This window comes from Ostrinia nubilalis, chromosome Z, assembly GCF_963855985.1.
Source record: "Ostrinia nubilalis chromosome Z, ilOstNubi1.1, whole genome shotgun sequence".
NCBI classification, from domain to species: domain Eukaryota; kingdom Metazoa; phylum Arthropoda; class Insecta; order Lepidoptera; family Crambidae; genus Ostrinia; species Ostrinia nubilalis.
In genome coordinates this window covers 12,517,905-12,538,250 of record NC_087119.1, presented here as the reverse complement: position 1 = coordinate 12,538,250, position 20,346 = coordinate 12,517,905, and the positions used below count along the sequence as shown (strand labels likewise).

General features: G+C 37.4%; 2 protein-coding genes across 3 annotated transcripts; one reads left to right on the top strand and one right to left on the bottom strand.

The window, feature by feature from the left end:
- The first annotated feature begins 2,351 nt into the window (after positions 1–2,351).
- On the top strand, positions 2,352–20,321 carry LOC135086758 (procollagen-lysine,2-oxoglutarate 5-dioxygenase). Of its 2 annotated transcripts, none has more exons than XM_063981540.1 (13): positions 2,352–2,516; positions 10,362–10,593; positions 10,813–10,988; positions 11,205–11,372; positions 11,465–11,661; positions 11,743–11,996; positions 12,220–12,444; positions 14,348–14,489; positions 15,410–15,592; positions 16,218–16,322; positions 16,480–16,626; positions 18,236–18,350; positions 19,581–20,321. In XM_063981540.1, the coding sequence occupies exons 1-13, from the start codon at positions 2,366–2,368 to the stop codon at positions 19,748–19,750; spliced, it is 2,265 nt and encodes a 754-aa protein (XP_063837610.1). In that variant the 5' UTR covers positions 2,352–2,365; the 3' UTR covers positions 19,751–20,321. The 2 variants fall into 2 exon arrangements, with proteins under 2 accessions (XP_063837610.1, XP_063837611.1); XM_063981541.1 differs by lacking the exon at positions 2,352–2,516 and adding an exon at positions 9,642–10,146.
- Positions 12,568–14,310, bottom strand: LOC135086769 (immunoglobulin domain-containing protein oig-4-like). Its single transcript, XM_063981561.1, has 4 exons — positions 13,731–14,310; positions 13,584–13,655; positions 13,273–13,422; positions 12,568–12,882 (listed from the first exon to the last, which is right to left on the bottom strand). Exons 1-4 carry the CDS (start codon positions 13,839–13,841, stop codon positions 12,724–12,726), a joined length of 492 nt encoding a protein of 163 aa, XP_063837631.1. The 5' UTR covers positions 13,842–14,310; the 3' UTR covers positions 12,568–12,723.
- Positions 20,322–20,346: the final 25 nt, after the last annotated feature.

Sequence of the window (20,346 nt, the reverse complement as noted above, 5' to 3'; positions counted from 1 at the left end):
GGGTACCTACTCATGAAATTGGCCTTACGCGTCTTTTTATTATTCTACTAAGTAAGCAGTTTTTCAATAAGTTGTTATAAACATGAAATAAAAAAGCAAAGAACTTTAATTTTTCATATTTATCACATCCAACATTATTAGTTCATTAATTTCAGTATCGCTAGACTAGGACTATACTGGTCCTGATCACAGTTTTCGCACTTTATTCTGTTTATTGTACAAGCGGTAGTATTTTTCTTATTCTGTTTTCTTCGTGATTTAGATAAAAATTCAAATTCGGTTATGATATCGAATTCTTTCAAGTGTGTCTCTTCTTCGGTGAAGTTATTCAAATTATTTCCAATGTATAATCAATCACCAACAATTGGCATACTGATGTTTAGAATTCCAAGTGATTCTGATACAATTTTTGATTGATTTGTGTCGGTGTTATTCAATATTTTAGATGCGTAGTAGCAATAGTTGAGTTTGCTGTTGTATTTAAAATTCTGTATCAGTCGTACTTTTTGATGTATTTAGAACATAGGTACCTAATTGTATTGGTCTTCCTTCCTTCTGGCACTATACGTCCTATTACCGGTATGTCAACTCAGTATTTCTCCGAACGCCCTATTATTGCCTGAAAGTACCTATTATGTATTCTGTGCCGAAAGTCACATTCCGCGAATGATATTTGCCCTGTATTTCCCTTTCCTTGAATGCCTCTTTTTCTGAGCGTCCATTTCAGTAATTTGCCGATTTTGCAAAATGTAACTTAAAAAAAAAACGTACTGAAAATCTTAGAAACAAAAGACGATATAGGGGAACTTATAAAAATAATTTATTAACATAACATTTTGAACTCAATAATATTTCCTTCTAGGTAGGTAACAAAAAAAAATTTTTTTCTTCAAAATTTTTATTTTTAAACATGTTTTCAACTTTGTTTTAAATTTAAGGCGGAAGTAAATAATTCTTTTTAAAAATATTTTCCGATGCTCCCATTTTTCAAGTTGTTTAAAAGTTTATTGTATTTTTTATCGATCTGGATATCTTGAATTTTTCTATTTTTCCGGTTCAATGTTTCAAATTAACGGTTATTTATGATACTATCATAAAGAATAGATACCAAATATAAAGGACATCATCAGGAGTTTTAGGGATTCTGGAATTAAGTCCACGGTGCCAACCTTCCAGGGAATGTGTGGTACGATGTGTGTCTTCGACACAACTTACTATTTGCGAGCTTTTACTGGACCACTGTTTTCGGTAATAATTCTTAAATTTTTTCATCTCCGGGGTTTGCGGCGCATCACTCCATATTATATCTAATGTCTCATATATTTTATTAGGAGGAAGAAAGGCAACCATTCTTAGAATGTCCCTACCAACTTTCGTCTTATTTAATTTAAGTTATTTCCCCTTTCGAAAAATGGCCTTGTTGTAATGGTAATACTCGCAGAAATCATTTCTGGTTTGTTTTGCTTCTATTGCTGAATTACCTCTGTCTTTGTAGATCTGTTAACTCTTGTGTTCCTTGTCTCCATGAACCTTGTTCAAATGTGCCAGTAACTGTGTTTTAATAATCTACGTCACCCCTTTGAATATAAAATCTAGTTTTTGTCAAATAGTTGTGAAGATGCAACAAGCCATTACTATCTTTCGAGCTTTGTTGGGTGCATTTTTTTTTTATATTTTGAACCATAAGCTAAAATCCCAAAAGCATTTTCAACAATTCTACGTGCTCGAGAAAGTCTATACTTAAAAATTCGTTTTTCATTTGTCAGTGCAGATCTATTAGGCTTCATAAAATTTGGCAATAGTTGGAATGCCTCATTACCAATAAATACACAGGGAAACTCTGTATTTGTACCTGGTAATGCACGTTTTTCAGGAATATTTAATTTTTACTGAGATAAATATTGTATTTTATCTCAGAAAACAAAACATTCCGGAAAAATTACGCATTTTTATTTATTTTACGTATTAATATATTTTTAATAAAATCAAAAGCTTTAATTTATTTAGTCCTTAATTCATAAAGCTAGGTCAGGTACTTAATTAGGATTCTCATTCACACTGGAAAAGTCACATTTGCTTGTAGAGTTCTGCATTAGTCTTCTCGCCAAGGTAAATAAATCGCTTAAATCTGCAACAAAGCTTGGCTTGATTTAAATGAGATTGACAATATACAGTTAGATACCTACTGGCTGCCAAATACAGGCGAAAAGAATTTCCAATTTTGACCGACACTTTCATTTCACGGTACGTTTTTTTTTTCGACTCGATAGCTAAAGAATGGCTCTCACATTTTCCGTTATAATCAATTTGATTGCTTCTGTCGGTCTAGCAATAGCAGTCGTAGTTCAGAAGCTTTAGGGAAAACATGCCTATTTTGGGACACCGGTGTTTTCCATTAAAATGTTGTTGTTGGGTTGTGGCTATGTTAATAGCTGTTCACACGGGCACGTCGTCTCAAGAATTTTGTACCAAAGAAGAGTCCGGGGGTTGTGAACCAACCAACGTGTACCAAAAGGGTAAGCACAAAAATTATACAATAACGCTGATGCGATTTGCTTTGCGAAATAATGACTATTGGAAAATTTCCATTTCCATTGGAAATGTGTTGGTAAATAGGTAGGTCTTGTTGCCAAAAAGCTATTTTCTCATGACTTTATTGTTCCGCAATTACAAAGTATTGTAATGATTCAAAATAATATTATTTTATTCTAAATTAGGGACTCTTTCAAATGAGACGTTTTCAGCCAGACGTTAATGTGTAGAACCGCAAAGGAAAATTGTATTTCAAGCTGCGTTGGAATAAAATGTTCGGAGAAATTATCCTCCAAAGTGACCAAACTCTCTAACTTCTGTAGAGTTTTGTTTAAGAAAATTGCTATATAGTTAATTACTGGCTTGCTTAGATTAATTAATCTAAGCTGGCTTGATTATGTTGGAGAACATGGAACAATTATAGACCGGCGTTTTGTTTGAAAAACTTAGTTAAAAACTGAAAAAAAATGTGTTTATGTGTCAACGATCAAGACATACGAGTATTCTTTTTTGTTATTAAAGGGCGCTTTTAATTGAACAATGGTGGCAATGCATACTTGTAAATTCAGTGGGTATATTTTTTCCTGCCAATCAGTTAGTTCTGTTTCATTGGCCAATGTTGATTTTATTGCCATCTATTACTGAATGTAGGACGCTAACTTTGGTTAATTGATAATTGATTGCCGACGGACCATCTCTAATTTTCCATTAACATTTTTCCAACCGTAAATAATCCGTTGGTGAAATATTAATGACATTTTGATGGTGTACTTTTCTCCACAAGCACTCGAATGTATTTTGTCCGCAATAGTTAAATGCTGTTATAATTCTGATTGGCAAGGTTGTAAAGAACATGATGATTGACATCAGCTAAGTTTTTCATTATTTATTATTATATTGATAACAAAACATTCATCGGTATTTGGATTCTCTGTTCCCAAATCTGCTAAGTAAGTAAGTAATGTCTTCCGAAAAACCTTCGAATCCATTGCTGGAACTATTTCTGCACGTACTTAACTAAACCAGTCCACATCTCAAAACGAGGAACGTGAATAGAGCAAAAAACAACCTGTGACTGTGCAGTTTTTTCCAGTGAAAGCAACATGCGCCAGGCCATAGTTTTTTTTATTCCGTAGTCTGAGGTGGGACGGTGCCACAATCAGAATAGGCAAATGGTGAAAGGAAGAGGGAGGTTACATGCTTTATATTAATTTTGCTACTTGGGAATTTAAGCCGAATTCCAGAAGGAAATTGGCAGATTATTCGGGAGATTATCACAACGAGGAATACTGCTTGGAATCTTTGGGTGATCTTCTCAAGGAGCGACATTGTGCGAAGCGAGCGAATACAGTCAGATACTCTTTGTTCGAACGATTCCAAAATAAATTAGCGAGAGGTTGCGATTTCCTCAAATCATTTGATTTGATTCTTTCTACTGAGCAGGTGTTCTGCGTCAATTTCTATGGAATGATAATATGATTGTGTTGTGCTAGACCAATGACAAAATAAAATGGTTTTAGCAGTTTCATGGCATGAGGTTCGCTTGAAGCATTTATTACTTGGCTAATGATTGGTTGACTTCTGATTCATTCATTCATCGAACACGGCTCGTGTTCAGCAGTTCTTCTTTTATAACATTATGTTGGGTAAGCATTACAGTGCGAACCATTCTCTCCCACGTTCATATTTTTAGCTTCTGGGGCCTAGAAATGTGTTTGTTGTCCGAAGCTCTTGTTTGATAACCCGTAAGCATATAGAAGATTAGTACCTTCTCTAGGTACCTACCTATTCTACACGGGTCGCTTCTTCGTGTGATGAATCTCCCCTAACGCATTCGCACAGAGGAGAGATAGGAGAGCTGTTTACCTACTTAAAATTTTGCTAGTGATGCAAGAAACTCAAGTCTTAGAGTAGGCGCACATCGTTGATTTTTCGTCGGCCGATAGTTTAGTCGGGCAGTTGATTAGTATGGGCATGTATGGGAATGCGCACACTACGCCGATTCGATTTGGCCGATTCTTCATTACAATTTAAAATCGGGCACAACTATCGGCCAACTAAAAATCAACGGTGTGCGCCTACTCTTACTTATTATAAGCCCTTACAAAAGGACTCTACTTAATTTAATACGACTTCAGTCGGCAAATCTTTAGTAATAATTAGACTCAGTCGTTATATTATAGGACTTAAACGACTCGAGCTGTTACTAAAGAACTCGCGACTGAGTCGTCTTTCATTATTCAATACAGCTTATACAAGCTCTTGGGTCCAAATGCGAAAATGTAAATAATTAAAACAATAAAGTTAATAATCAGGCTTTTGTTCTTGTAACTTTTACATAATTATGTAGTTGTTTATGTTAAATATTTTTAAAAGTATATTAAACGACGTTCATCCACGACGCGACGATAGGCACATTGATGCCCATGCCACCATGCTTTGATTTCCTAATCTGTTCCTTAATTTTATTTATTTATTTTTGTTTTTCTGTTTAATTGACTTATGAGACTCGCGACTCTAGAAGACTCTAGAGTCGCGAGTCTCATAAGTCAATTAAACAGAAAAACAAAAATTAGAGGCGTTAAGGCGCGAGTCCTTTTAGCCTTATACGAGGGGCGGCTGAAAAGTTTTGAGCCTAGGGTATTAAAAATGCCGATAGAAAAGTATAAAAAATATATTTTTCTATTTAATCTCCCTCTACTACAACGGACTTCTTACATTTGTGTAAAAGAGCTTTTAACCCACTGAAAAAAAATTCGCAATCTTTACCTTCGAAATGAGCCTTTAACGCCGCCTTTATTTCTTTGTCACTTAAAAATCTTCGTTCCTGGAGGTCTTTTTTCCAATTTGAGAATTAGACAAAATAGCTAAGGATTCGGACTAAACTTTGTGGTGGGTGATTAATTTCTTGAAATCCAGTTTTACCCGGGGCAAGCCTTGCAACTTGCGCGGTGTGCGCGGGCGAATTGTCTTGCAATAACAGATTTCCTTTCGCCAGTATGCCTCTTAATACTTCAACAACCACTTGACGCACTCTTATCAACAGTACAGCATAATAATCCCCGTTTATTGTAGTTTTTTTAAGTAGGTAGTCAATGAATAATATTCCTCCACAATCCCAAAAATAGTGGATATGAGCTTGGGTGTCGATCGCTCCACTTTGAATTTCCGCGGCAGCGTTTTCCCTTTTGAATCCATTGCATTGACTCTTAATTTTGACTCTAGATCGTACTGCCGGATCTATTATTTATCAATAGTAACAATGTGAGAAAACAAATTGTTAGGATTATGGCCAAAGATGGCCTAAAACTCCTGCGAAGTTGTGACTCGACGCTAGTTGTCGAGCGGCGTGAGCATTTTTGGCACCCATCGCGTGCACTCCTTTTCCATGTGCAAATGAGTATGAAAAATATCGCCGATACGTTCCTTGCTACTGCCTATGGCTTCAGCTATCTGTCACAGCTTAATTCGCTGATCTCTAAGAAGCAAGATTCTTTAAATTTTCATTATTTTACTCGTTAATGGCGAAATCTGGCCGCCCTGACTTGCGGTCCTCTTTTAGCGACTCCCTGCCATGCTTGAACTATCGGATCCAATCTTCCATGATAGCAAATGAAGACCAAGACTCCCCATAAACTGGAGACATCTCCTCAAATGTTACCGTCAGCTTTTTGTTCCTCTTTTTGAGGAATTTTATGACAACTGTGTACTTCAATTTCGTACATTGCGCGGATGATGAGAAGAATTAATTACTAAAAGCGTGATGACGCTAATGAAATGAAACTTTGTACATATAGGTACTAAGGAGGTTATTGGCTAATTAATTAAATTTAGCGCGAGTCAATAATAACACTTGAAGATACTTAGGCTCAAAACTTTTCAGCCGCCCCTCTTAAGCCATTTATCTGAGGTTAAACTACTTCGACTCAAAAAATTAGTCTTGAGTTTTAGTTTTTTGACTTCAGGACTTGAGAGTTAAAAGACTAGTCTAGTCGTGCGTGAGGCTCCAAAACCAAGTCCAGTCGTTTTTAAAGGCCTTCAAAGACTTGAGTTTCTTGCGCCAATTCGACTCATGGTTGGCCATTTAGAGAAGACATGTCAACTAGACTGTTTCTGGCACGCAAACAGGTCCATGGACCGAAATTCAATTAGTATGTGCTCAGCGGTTGCTGTGACAACACGCTTGAGTGCAGTTTTGTTTTTTGAAATATGCCATCCTATAGACGTAAATACTGTTCAAATAACTCCAGATACATATTAAGTAAAAATCAAGGAATGACTTTTTACCATTAAGTTGTACATTTATGCACTTTAAAACACTAATTTAATTTTAATTTGTTAATTATAAGGCGTCACCGCGGCGGCAGCCATTTTACGAAAATTTCAAAGAATAAAAATCGCAGACTTGACACTGACGCATAAATTAGTATACGGAAGGAAGGTTAAATACAGCAATAAAAAGATTTTTTTAAAGATTATAAGCACTTTGTATTGCACAAATTACTAATAGTCCCGTCCAGCCCCTTGTGTTAAGCTAAATAAGCTTGGGTTAGATACGGGTGGGCTCACACAATAGTCGTGCGGCATCATGGATCAAACTTGTTTGAATCTCACTGCTGTTGTTCGTATGCGACTGGTTAGTTAGTAAATCACCCTAATTATTGACACCTAGCTCACGAGATAGGCTAAAATTATAATAATTGTACAGTGTGTCTGGTCACCAGTGTCCGACCCGTTAGGGCGCAATAATATGATCAATTTAATCGACAAATCCAGTATTAAAAAATTACAGCTATTTTAATTTTTTTAGTTTCTGAGTCCGGATGGATTCATTTATTTACCAAATCTACCGATGTACAGGACCTATGAGTATAAAGGCACTGGGTCTCTATCAGAAGGAACTCTAGGGGTGGAATCTCCATAGGCGTGGGTTAACGGGCAAGGAGATAATATCTTGGATGGTTGACAACCACTTTTCCTACAATTTAACGTTCCACCAAACTCAACACGCTCTCAAAGATAACCTCGCAGCCGCCTGCTCACACTTGACATGACATAACCGATTGACAGTTATCTTTTTCTGCGCATCAGTCGGGTGTTACGTTTAGGAATCACAAACCTTCTGCTCTACAGATTTCTACAGATAACATAATATTAAGATTGGTACTATTAATCATCAATAATAATTTGCAGCATCTGTGTCCGGCGCCGACAAGTATAATAGTGATTCGTTCGACAGCTGAAAAAGTAAGCAATACGTTGTCATCAAAAGCTTCCATTTAAATTTCTTAGAAACACTTGAACGTAAAAAAATGATGCTTCTTTTTAGATTTTTCAATGTTACAAAAAACTAGAAAGTTTTACATTTTTAGATGCACTAAGTCATTACCTAAAAACTGATATACCTTGGCTTTAAATCAACTAGTCTAGGTGCTAGCTACACAGGAGATGCAGCGGTGAAAAGGAGAGGTGGGAATAGTCCCGTAACTTCTACCTCACAGCTATTATACGTGTACTCAACCACTGAGATAGTTAACAATAGAGACAATAAAATAACTGGAAGTTTCTGACTTTCAGTTATTTTATTGGTTCTGGAATGAAGGCGTGGGTCATCCCTAGCTTTGTTCCTACCGTGACGAGTGGGAATTTTTCTAAAATCTCAAGATGGACTGACTGAAGATAGCAGGAAGACGCTGGGTGCAGGCCACTATCAACTGGGCGATGTGGAAATCATTAGAGGAGGCCTTTGTTCAGCAGTGGACGTCCAGTAGCTAAAATGATGATGACGATGTTTCCTTACAGTATCCAATTCAATAGGCAGAAACTAAACGTAAACGAAGTGTCGCCTCTGTAATGGTATCATTATCTATAACTCATAATATTTCGTGCGCTGTTGGATGACAGTTTTAAACTAGAGATGGGTAATTTTTTTATCGAATTATAAAATACCAGTTAACGATTCTCAAGGCGATTATCGATTACATTAGATTTTAATCGGGTAGAAAAATAATTAATGGCTTAAGCATCAGTATGAAGCCCATGTACGCACTTGTAGCACAAGTAACACGATTAGCCTCAGTCCCCTCAGTTGTGAATTCGGAATCGCCAGTTGTAATTTTAAAATCGCATCACAGAGTGAAGTAACTAACACCAAAAAACGGCAGAGCGAAGTGATTTCGAATGTTTCAACTGCTACGTTTTGTCACTTGTCTAGGAGGGCTAATTTTAGTCTAAGGGAGGGGAGCTTAGATTACATTACAGGAAACGCACAATATAATAAAAGAAAATAATGTAAGTAGCTGAACCTTTTTGCTATTGAGCACAATGAAAATTTAACACGATTTAGCCGATTTGTTTATTTTCACAATCGATTCACAATGTCTATGATGAGGCGACCGCAGGAACGTCACTATTCGTGCAATCCTATCAATGAAGTACGACATTTTCTGGTGCAGATTTTATCGCCATAAATTATGAAACTTGATAGTCATGGATTTGACTGACAGCTGTCCGTCAAATTCCCGCCCCGCACCCCGCACTGTACATATTTTGTTCGCGATGTCTGTTCTATACGTAGTAATATTACTTCAATGTGGTTGGCTAATTTTTAATTTAGTTATGAATTGGACATTCATTGCATCATATTTTTATCTTAGAGATGTTCAAAGATTTTGTTTGAAATGTATCGATATTAAAATTGGAAATTATTAATAATGGATCGATTAAGTAATAATAATATATCTAATCGATTGTACTTATTGCGATGTAAGCAAAAGCTCATATTGCGATGAATAAAAAAAATACGTTACATTTTCACCATTCCGTTTTATCCAAAACGGATCAATCAATCACATTTTTGAACCATTTTAATAGAAAATTGCATAAAGTATGAAATCGCCAAAATCATTTCAATATACCTAATAATTATGTGCTATTAACAATTTTAATACTTATTGTATTTAAAAACATATTGTTTGATATAAAGTTCCGATACAATGTGATGATGATGCATGCAATCGATTATTCGATTAAGCGATGTGTCAATAACGACGAACATCACTATTATAATTTTGACATCTGACGTTTCAGCTGTTTATGTTTCATTGATGTTGTGGTTGTGATTGTGATACGCTCGTCGCTAACTAAGGCATTGGGCAATATTGGGCATTGTCCAGCAAGCCCGTCAGTGTATTGCCGGTCTGCATTAGTGTGAACACACTGAATATGTGCTTTTGTGTGATCATTAGAAGTATCATCAATGAAATATAAAACCATATGTGCATCCGAGGTGATCTCATTATTTGAAGTAGCGCAGTCGAGATCCAGTATTTAGAGGAAGCGTCTAGCTTTATCACAGAGCGGCCCGGGTAGGGAGTGGTGGGACGCAGTATTATTACTCTGAAAACTTATCGCTTAGGAAGTGAGAACGCGTATCTGGAGCAGGCTCGGGCAATAAACGAGTCTTTCTTTAGCCGAGCGTTGTATTAAACAGCACATAATTTATGTGCCAGTGTACGAAAGTCCATTGAACCGCGTACATCATGGATCAATTTGGAAAGCTTTTACAATTAATTACTTTATTATTTTTATTTGTCTCACACAGTATAGCCGTTGGTAAGTTTTAATGTAATATTTCTTTTAAACGACCTATGTAAAAAGCTGGCGAATTTCTTTTATAACTATTAAGTTTTCATTTAGTATGATGTACTTAAAATAACTATAATATTGCTAAGCCCTAATATTGTAGGTCTTATAGGTAGTGATAAGTATTAATTTTAAGCTTACCTTATGATGAGTAACATAGTGATTGTATTTTTTTTTCTTTACAGAAGATATTAAAGTTATTACTGTTGCCACTGACGATAACCATGGACTGCAGCGGTTTCTAAGATCTGCCAAAGTTTATGGAATTGACGTTGAGGTGTTGGGAAAAGGCAAAGAATGGTCTGGCGGTGATATGAATTATGCTGGAGGTGGCCAGAAGATAAATCTTCTCAAGGAGAAATTGTCAGAATTGATGAAGTTGGAAAATAAAAATAAAATCATTCTGTTCACCGACAGGTATTATTCTGTTTTAATGTGTTTGATTGACATCTCATTTAACAGCATAGTAATTCAATGTAATATGATCTTGTTGTAAGTAAGGGCATAATGCATCCTCTGTAAAATCTTTAAATTTTTTTAATGTATATTTTCACTATTATTAGGAAGAGATCAATCTAATTTAAACTTAATTATCAATATGTAATATTGTGGACATTGTATTAATTTCTGTTTTAGCTATGATGTCATGTTCATTGCATCATTAGAAGACATTGTGAAGAAGTTCAAATCATTCACTGATACTCGTGTACTGTTCTCGGCTGAACAGTTTTGTTGGCCAGACAGTAAATTAGCCGCGCAGTATCCCAAGACTGAAGTAGCAAATCCATATTTAAATTCTGGCGGAATCATAGGTAAGTATTAATTAAACATTCAACTTTTTAGCATAGCATGAAAAATGTTTGAACTTTGCATAATGGTCTCTAACAATAACAGTACCTACTATAATAATATTTAAAAACTGCCCATTGTCTTATGAAATGACATTTGATGTCAAGAAAAATATTGTTTTAACAAAGCCTTTGGAGATAGTAATAAAACAATTATTATTTTCACCCTTTTGTTTTCAGGATACCTTTCTGAATTGTTTGAAATTGTAAGTCATAAGCCAATTAAGGACAAAGATGATGATCAATTATATTATACCAAAATTTACTTGAACAAAGAATTTAGACAAAAGCTAAAAATATCTCTTGATCACAACTCTGCAATATTTCAAAATCTAAATGGAGCTTTGTGTAAGTATAATGTTCTGAAATTATAAATATTTTGTCATATTGGTAAAATGTAAGACAACAATTATATTGTATCTTAAAAATTTCATGTACAGCGGATGTTCAATTAAAAACTAACACAACAGAAGATTGGCCCTATTTAGAAAATGTTGCTACCAAAGAAAGACCCCTGATTGTACATGCAAATGGACCTTCAAAGTTGACTCTTAATAACCTGGGTAACTATCTGGCTAAGTCATGGTCCATCAAAGAGGGGTGTGCATTATGTAAAGAGAAAAGAGTGGAACTAAAGGTAAATTCTCTTATTTTATGCGAATTTCAGTTTAATTCTTGCATTTGGACTTTTGTTCACTACTGTCTGTTTTTCATTTAGGATAACGAGCTACCTAGTGTGATGTTGGCAGTCTTCATTGAACAGGCCACGCCATTTTTAGAGGATTTCTTACAACAGCTAATTGACATAGATTATCCAAAAGGAAAAATCCACCTTTTGCTTAGGAATAATGTAGAGTATCATGAGACTGAAGTAGATGACTTTTTCCAAGCTCACTCGAAGGAATATGCCACAGCTAAGCGTATAAAGCCAAGCGATTTCATCTCTGAGGCTGAAGCAAGAAACATTGCCAAGTAAGAATTGAATATCATAATACATGACTGTGCTTTTATCAGATCTTTTGTTAAGTACTATATTTCGTATAAGGAAATTATCATTACTATGTAAGGCGTATTTTGTTTATTGTCTAAATGTGTAAAAAATTGGTTCATTTAAATTTTATAATTTTAGTGTTTAGTGATGATACTATGATCGAAGCACTGGAGGAACCTAATATTGTGCTCTCACTCCCTACAGAGATCGGTGCATCAACAGCGTATGCGACTACCTGTTTGCCATCGACAGTTTATCTCGGATCAAAAGTAACACATTGCGCCATTTACTGTCGTCGGGGTATGACGTCATAGCACCCATGTTAGTGAGGCCAGGTCAAGCATGGTCAAACTTCTGGGGGGCCATAAATTCCGCTGGATTTTATGCCAGGTCTGCAGATTACATGGACATCGTATATCATGTTATCAGGTGAGGTTTAGCATGTATTAATCAAAATACACTGTCATCTATTTTTCCTGCATTATTTATACATTAACATTCTTTTTTCCTGCTACTGGATGTAGGGGTCAGTAAAACATTGATAAACAAAAATTCAAGGATAATAGACTTTATTTTTAGAGCAATAATGAATTTGAGTGCCGGTTAAACTTGATATGAAACTTAACAGTTATCTACTTAATGCATGTGCTCTTTACTGACATAAATAATGTGACGTGCTGTGATTGTATATTGTATCAATTGTATGTGTTAATCAAATGCTATTGAGAAGTCCGTCTTGAATGAGCGTCGATCTATAGAGTACATGTTGTCCGCCGTGCACTCGTACACTCCCGCGTCCATCTGAGTCGCGGGATCGATTTCAATCTTGGACTTGACGCGGTCATCTCCGATAGGCCACTCGTGGATCTGTAAATATGATATGCTGGTTATATTTGTTGTCATTCTTATTAAATTCTTGCTTACAATCTATTAGCTAGTTCCTTTTTTTACAAACTGTCACAAAACTCTTTTCACGTTTCACAAGATATGGTATATTAAAAAGAAAGTCAATCACAGTTTTCTCATAATATCGATTTCGTAGAATTCAATACTTAAACATAACATCCTTTATGTAGTGTGTGATGTAATTGACACACCATTGAGCCAGTGAATTAAAACGGTATATAAACTAACTGGTGTTGTTGTCGCCGAGATAGATACAAATGGGTGGCATCAATTAAATTACTGTCCGCCAAGATTCGAACGATAAACATAGTAGGACAATGGAAAGTTTTTAACATTAAAGTGTTTACTTACATGTAAATAGTGGTGCGCAAATATCTCAACTCCGTCTTTAAACCACGTAATGTGTGGCCGAGGAGAACCCTTTGCGATGCATAAAAAAGCAATTTTATGCCCCAACACATACTCGAGGTCAAAATGAGATGCAAGTAATATTTTGGCTCCCTGAAGTATAGACAACATGTTTTTAGCATTAGTATTTAAAAATCTTTGAATTGTACCGACTTCCAAAAGGCATTCGCTATAGCAACGACTTATAGTCTAAGATATAGGTAAGTAATACTTGTATTATAATATTGTATTACAAAATCAAGTGGTAGACTTACATCATTGTTATTGTAATACTGATCTGATTCGGGGTCTCTATATTTTCCAGTGATGGGCAAGCCTATTTGCACCTAAAACAGATGGAGGTTTAGTAAACATATTGCTGTAGCACGATCTTTAATGGTTTGATATAGAGATGTGGATACCTTAGACTTGGTTCTGCTCCTTGTTCGGCCGCGCCTTGCGTCTGCGAGGCCGGCCAGGAGCAGGCAAGCGATCAGCAGCGCTAGGAACAGCTGGCCTCTCGGGAGCAACATTGGTGCAGGTGTTGCGGGCGGCTGACGATCACACGTGGCCCACGAGCCCTCTCTTAGGTATGGTCTTGTGCGGGCTCCGAGTGCAACTGGTGTTGTCGACGATTCCTGCCGCGCCAATCTTTCAATTGGCTAATGATAGAGGTGATCGCAGGAGGGCCCTTGTCTCCCCCTATCTGATGTATGGCACTCGTCATTTCCTGTTTCATTTCGACGACTGTTAAATTACAACGCAGCGCAATACAATAAAATAAACCTATTTTTATATTTAATAAAATACGAAATCGATATTTTTGACAAATGTGAGTTGAAATGGCAAATTCTCCTATGACATACATACATAGAATACCTACAAATCAATAGGTACATGAACTGTATTACATAAATAATTTATTCAGATGTTTTTCTTAAATTAAAACCACAAAGGTTATCATCGGCTACTGACTTTTAATCAGTTATGTGTAACGCTCACCCACATCCGTAGATAGTAAATTATGAATGTTTTTCAGAGGAACATGGAACGTACCATTTATCACAAACTGCTACCTGGTGAAGATTTCTGTGTTTCGGGTGCCAGCAGCCAAATCTATCACTTACTCCAAGGAGGATGTGGATCCAGACATGGCATTTTGTACAAGTCTAAGAGAACATGTGCGTATAATACAAATTACGGTATACAATATTCAAAACTTGAAAACAAAAATTTGATAAGCGTTAGAAGCACATTTAATGAGCTTCATTTTTTATCAACTAAAATGTTCAGATATTCATCATATCTAATAGTTTAATGCAAAGAAGATAATTTTATTAATTTAGTTTGACACTTAAATTTTGTTAAATTTAAATTAGTTCGATAGATGTATCAACTTTTTAGTCATAATTTTATTTAGATGCATTTTAATCACAATTACCAAGTAGTTAGCTTCTTTGATTCGTGATTGAATTGCATTTTACGGCGTCAAAAAAATCGCACCTCCCGCGACAAACGTTTTCAAACGTATGCATCCCCACTGCCCACCTATATTGGTATCATTTGAAAGCCTAGTTCTAAACTTCATATCATTAAAGCATTAAGTGAAAGGTTGGTACCCCAAAATGTATCTTTAGAAGGATCCTTCTTAAAACGACAGTTACGCTTGAGCCACCTTTTATGGTAAAAAACTGTTAAATTGGGATTAATCGCTATAATATCTGTTAAAGAGGACACGTGAGACGATTATTCGCTTTTATAACCACAAAAATTAGTCTTATTGGCCCCAGAGGTGAGGGGCAAAATTGGCTTTTTTCAAGACACATTTACTGCCCCTGTTAATCGCTTATTAAAAATAAAATGTGCTTTTCTGTTTATTTATTGGGCTTTTAAAAACACCAATTTTAGTCGAGCACCGTGTTTGTGCACCGCATCTTTAAAGCTATTGTCACGGGAGGTGTGATTTTTTGGACGCCGAGTGTATTCGCGTGTGGGGCCTAACAAACTCTAAACATTTGTATACCTACATCTTGACACACGTGTCTGACCGGTATAAAACATGCTGAGCTGTCTCGTTAAATACTATGAATTACCGCACCAGGGTATATTCATGCACGTCAGCAACGAGCTGGACTTCGGGCACCTCGTGAACCCGGAGAGCTATGACATCAGCCGCACCCACCCGGACGTGTACCAGCTGTTCGACAACAAGATCGAGTGGGAGGCGCGCTACCTCCACGAGGACTACGCCACCAGCCTACAGGAGGGCAACAAGCCGTTGATGGTAAGCATTGCAGTAGTGTGCCTTTGACCTCTACGTATACTCGTGAATCCGGAGCTATGGCTTATGTACCTACTTAATATGTAATAATTATTACCAGTTTTTATTTATAGAAGAAATATAAGCGAGTATTTTTCTTTCACTAGAATGTAAGTTAGATTTAGCTAACTAATAATTATTATTTTTTACCCAAATTATTAAAAGTGTATTAATTTTGAAGTATATCTATAGTACACATATAGCCTAGCTAGACGAATTGATGTTATGGACAAATTGACACTATGGTCCATTTGATGAACTAGACGAAATTATACTGGTCGTTTTGATACTGGTTGGTTTGATACTTTGTGGGGTTACCTTATGAGCAGAGTATACTCTAAAAATCCAAAAACTGCTGCATTCATCCATCCTAAACCGCCTGGCATGCCCCATCAGCTGTCCTTTACAGATGCCATACCATAGTAAACGATAGAATGTTAGTTAACGATGATAACAGAAACAAAATTACTGAAAGCACCAATCAAAGTATCTTTGTGACGTTTTAGTGAAAAACTTTTGTCATGTTAAGTTATAAAATTGATTTAATTGCAAGCTCATCATTGAACCGTTGTAATTTTTGTTATTCTAGCCATGCCCAGATGTCTACTGGTTCCCGCTGATGAACAAACGGTTCTGCAATGAATGGATCGAGATTATGGAAAACTACGGACAATGGAGCGACGGGTCTAATAACGTAAGTGTAAATTATAAGATTATGATTGATGACTGATTTGGTGATATATTATTGTCAAGTTTCAATTCAATTTTTGTGTGATGAATACTAAATATCTATCCATCCTCACTCATATTAGTGACAGATGGTAATATGAAGCTTGCTTTGTTTTACGCAGGATAAGCGCCTCGACAGCGGTTACGAGGCGGTGCCGACGCGCGACATCCACATGAACCAAGTCGGCCTGGAGCGCCATTGGCTGCAAATCCTCAAGGAATACGTGCGGCCGCTGCAAGAGATGGTCTTCACTGGATATTACCACAACGTGAGTTACTACTTGGCCACGTTTTATTTCACACGTATATTGGCGACTGTTAAAATACATTTATTTGTATGAAACTGCATAGGTGTCTATGGATGCAAGGATGGCTACACGTTACAAAATAAAAAGTTTTCCTCGCAGAAAGAACATTGAAAGACGAACTATCGATATTTACGCCGGTATTCACAAACGATGCTTGCGTGAAGCAGCAAATCGAACGCACAGCGTTGAATAGAGCTCTTTGATTGGTTCATATGTCACCCTGTGCTGACTGCACTGTGAGACCTCATAGTAATGTTTGTGAATACGGGCGTTACTTACTAGTCGAGTAGTGAGCTTGAGAACATGGTCAACCAACAATCACCCGTTGTCTCATATGTCGGTGGCTAAAGAGTTGTGCCACAAATCTGCTATAAAAGTACACAATGAAATAACTTAAACTTTAATGGCAGCTACCGAACCTATACTGCCTTCAATTTCTGCTCTAAGAAAAATTAAATCTGAAGCTAGACAAGAACGTGTAGGTAGGTGCCCTCACCTATCATTCATCGTCATCGTTTCATACTCGACCTCATTCTATCAACCATCGTCACGACACGACACGTCAGGTGTCAGAAGAACTCTGTACATTTTTCATTGTGAAATATTTTATTGAAGTCTTGCAATGCATATGAACTCTACTCTCCTTCTTTCCTGGGGGTGGTTCCATACGATCCACCTCCCAATTGGTGACCCCGATCAAACATTTTAGATGAGCGATCAGGAAGATCAAGACGCAAATATTATAACCACGCGCCACGGAGTTAGATACAACGGAAGATGTAGATTTACTTCCCAGCAAGGGCTTACGTTACTGGCACCTGAAACATTCAGAGTTGGCATGACCCTCGTTCTGGCCTGAAAAACCCTCAATATTATGGTTTTCACACATCGAAATTCTGTTTGCAATGGCGAAAATTCCCGACAATAATACAAGTATTACTGCGTACTTTCACACTTTGATCGTCAATTTGCTGTCGAAGTTGAGGACATAATCACTTCGCCACCGAGTAGTGGAAAGTATGAAAAGATAAAACCCAAGTTGATCAAGAGGTTATCTACGTCCAGCGAAAGGAAGGTGAAGCAGCTTTTACAATCAGAGGAACTTGGCGATTGAAAGCCCTCGCAGTTCTTGCGACATCTGCAGTATTTAGCCGGCCCTAACATACCTGAAGATTTTCTTCGTGCAATTTGGACGAGTCTGCTACCAAACAATTAAAAAAAAACGTTTACCATATGCAAATCCTATTTTTTCACTTTACACTATAGCTAAAACTTTATCTCGTGACAATATACATACTATTATGATGTCAGTTTATGATCATGATTATTTCGTTTTTAAAATGTGACTTTTACAGTTTGACGGGTCAATTGTCATATCGACGAGCGAAAAGGTCATCGTATGATTGCTGTCCACGACTGGACACTTATTTATATTGCGAAAACTGCGTTTAGATTTATTAGGTTGCTGCGATTATAGTTATTCGATAGCAATGGCTGTTAGAAAATTAAATCGTATTGTCGCCGTGAACGTAGTCTACTAAAGCAAGTTTCATTACTGTTGTTTTTGCAGCCTCCGGTGTCTATCATGAACTTCGTGGTGCGCTACCGGCCCGACGAGCAGCCCTCGCTGCGGCCGCACCACGACTCCTCCACCTACACCATCAACCTGGCCCTCAACACCCCGAGTAAGTGACGCCAACGATTAACGGTGACGCCAACGATTAACGGTGACGCCAACGATTAACGGGACTATCCCCACCCTCTCGTTCCCACAGCTACAACTCATGTGCATTACAAGAATAAAAGATCAATTTTTTGCCGTAAATTAAACTGTCATTAGACCAAAACGCACCAATCCCATTCCCATACATTTTGTGCAGCAATTCTTAGTTAAAACGTCACGTTTTGTGTGATATTTTATTTGCCATAAGATTCTGGTAGACCTATAACTTTTTTGTATGAAGTTCTGTATTTGTTTTTGTTACTTACTCAAATCACTATAACAGTAGTTGACACAATTATTGTAAATATAATATTGAAATTGTAGCTTAAATTGTAGTTATATCATCTCCAGTTAATAGTTAAAAATTAAAATACAAAGGAACTAGTGAGCAGAAACAGTTCCGCTAGTTCCAGTAAAAATCACACGGAACTAATGAGAAGAAAAGGTTTCACTAGTTCCAGCGGGACTATTTCCACGGGACCTAGTGAGAACGAAGGCACATCGAAGCGCAAGCAGAGTTGTTGTGTTTTTATTGTACGCACGTTTGGTGATTCGTAGTAATGGAAACAGATATCAACCCCGAAGAATTGATCTAGTGTGATCAATTCTTTCAGTTAGGAAAGTAAAGTTTAGTTCAGGAAAGAGGTGTCGACGTCCATCGTGTACAGTCGCCTCCCGTAGAGTGAAAATGGCACCAACCAGCTTAAGTCGGGCCGACAACCGATTTAAGTGTGAACAGAGGCGCCGACAACCGATTAAAATCCGGACCCGACACCCGATAAGTGAGAACGAGCTCTTAGTGCTTGTTCACGTTGACTCGCGGGCGCGGTGACGAAATATCAAACATATGTAGTGATTCCAAGTGTTCACGTACGAAACGCAGGTGCGGTCTAACTAGCGGGCAAGCTAGCGACTGGTGCGCGCGGAGCGCTCGCGGTAATTTCAACGCGTGAAGATGTTTGTGTGTGTTCATGTCAAACTAGCGGCGGCGCGCGCGTTTCACTCGCGACGTCAGGTAAGTTCAACCAGTTTGAACTTGTCGCTAGAAACGATAGTACGTCACACTCGCGCGAAAGCCTGGTGGTTAATGTGAACACGAGCTCGCAACGTTTCCCGCGCCCGCACCCGCCCCCGCGTACCTACGTGAACAAGCACAACAGGTTAGGTTTCAAGCGTCAACTTCTTGTTTCAGACGTAGACTACGAGGGCGGCGGCTGTCGCTTCCTCCGCTACAACTGCTCGGTGCGCGACACGCGGCCCGGCTGGCTCCTCATGCACCCGGGCCGCCTCACACACTTCCACGAGGGGCTGCGGGTCACCAAGGGCACCCGCTACATCATGATCTCCTTCGTCGACCCGTAGACTTCCGTCAATCACAGAAGCTGTCCTGATTGGCTTACGTAGCGCTATTAAATATGCTAGTTGACATCACCAATCAATCGCCTCTCTCATATACCGAATCTCATGAGTAACAAATAGAAAATTTGGTCTATACTTCCCACACTAGCTAGATTGACTCTTTTGAGCTATAAAAATGCCTGACGTCTTTTACCACCACAACTGACTTACTTTTTATTTCACGGTCAATTGAAATTGAAAGTATTGATTTACGGTGTCAACTACACCCTTGTTACTGTGCTCTCGCAACGACTTGCCTCAATCAGGATGACGTCTCTCGGAACACGCGTCTCTATCCCTACACGGCGTATCAATTAGCTAATATTTACTCACTTTTATTTTTGTATTAGGCTAGTTATTAATACTTCTAATGTAGAAATCATTACAGTTATTCACTGGCAGGAAAAACGGGACGACAGTAATTGCATTTACAGTAGATGTATCGCTTGTTGTAGTAAAACCAAAGATAATACTCTAACCATCTGCCAATGTATTCTGATATAATTCTTGTGACAAATAAATTATTGGTTTACAATTTTATTGTGTTTATTTACCATAAC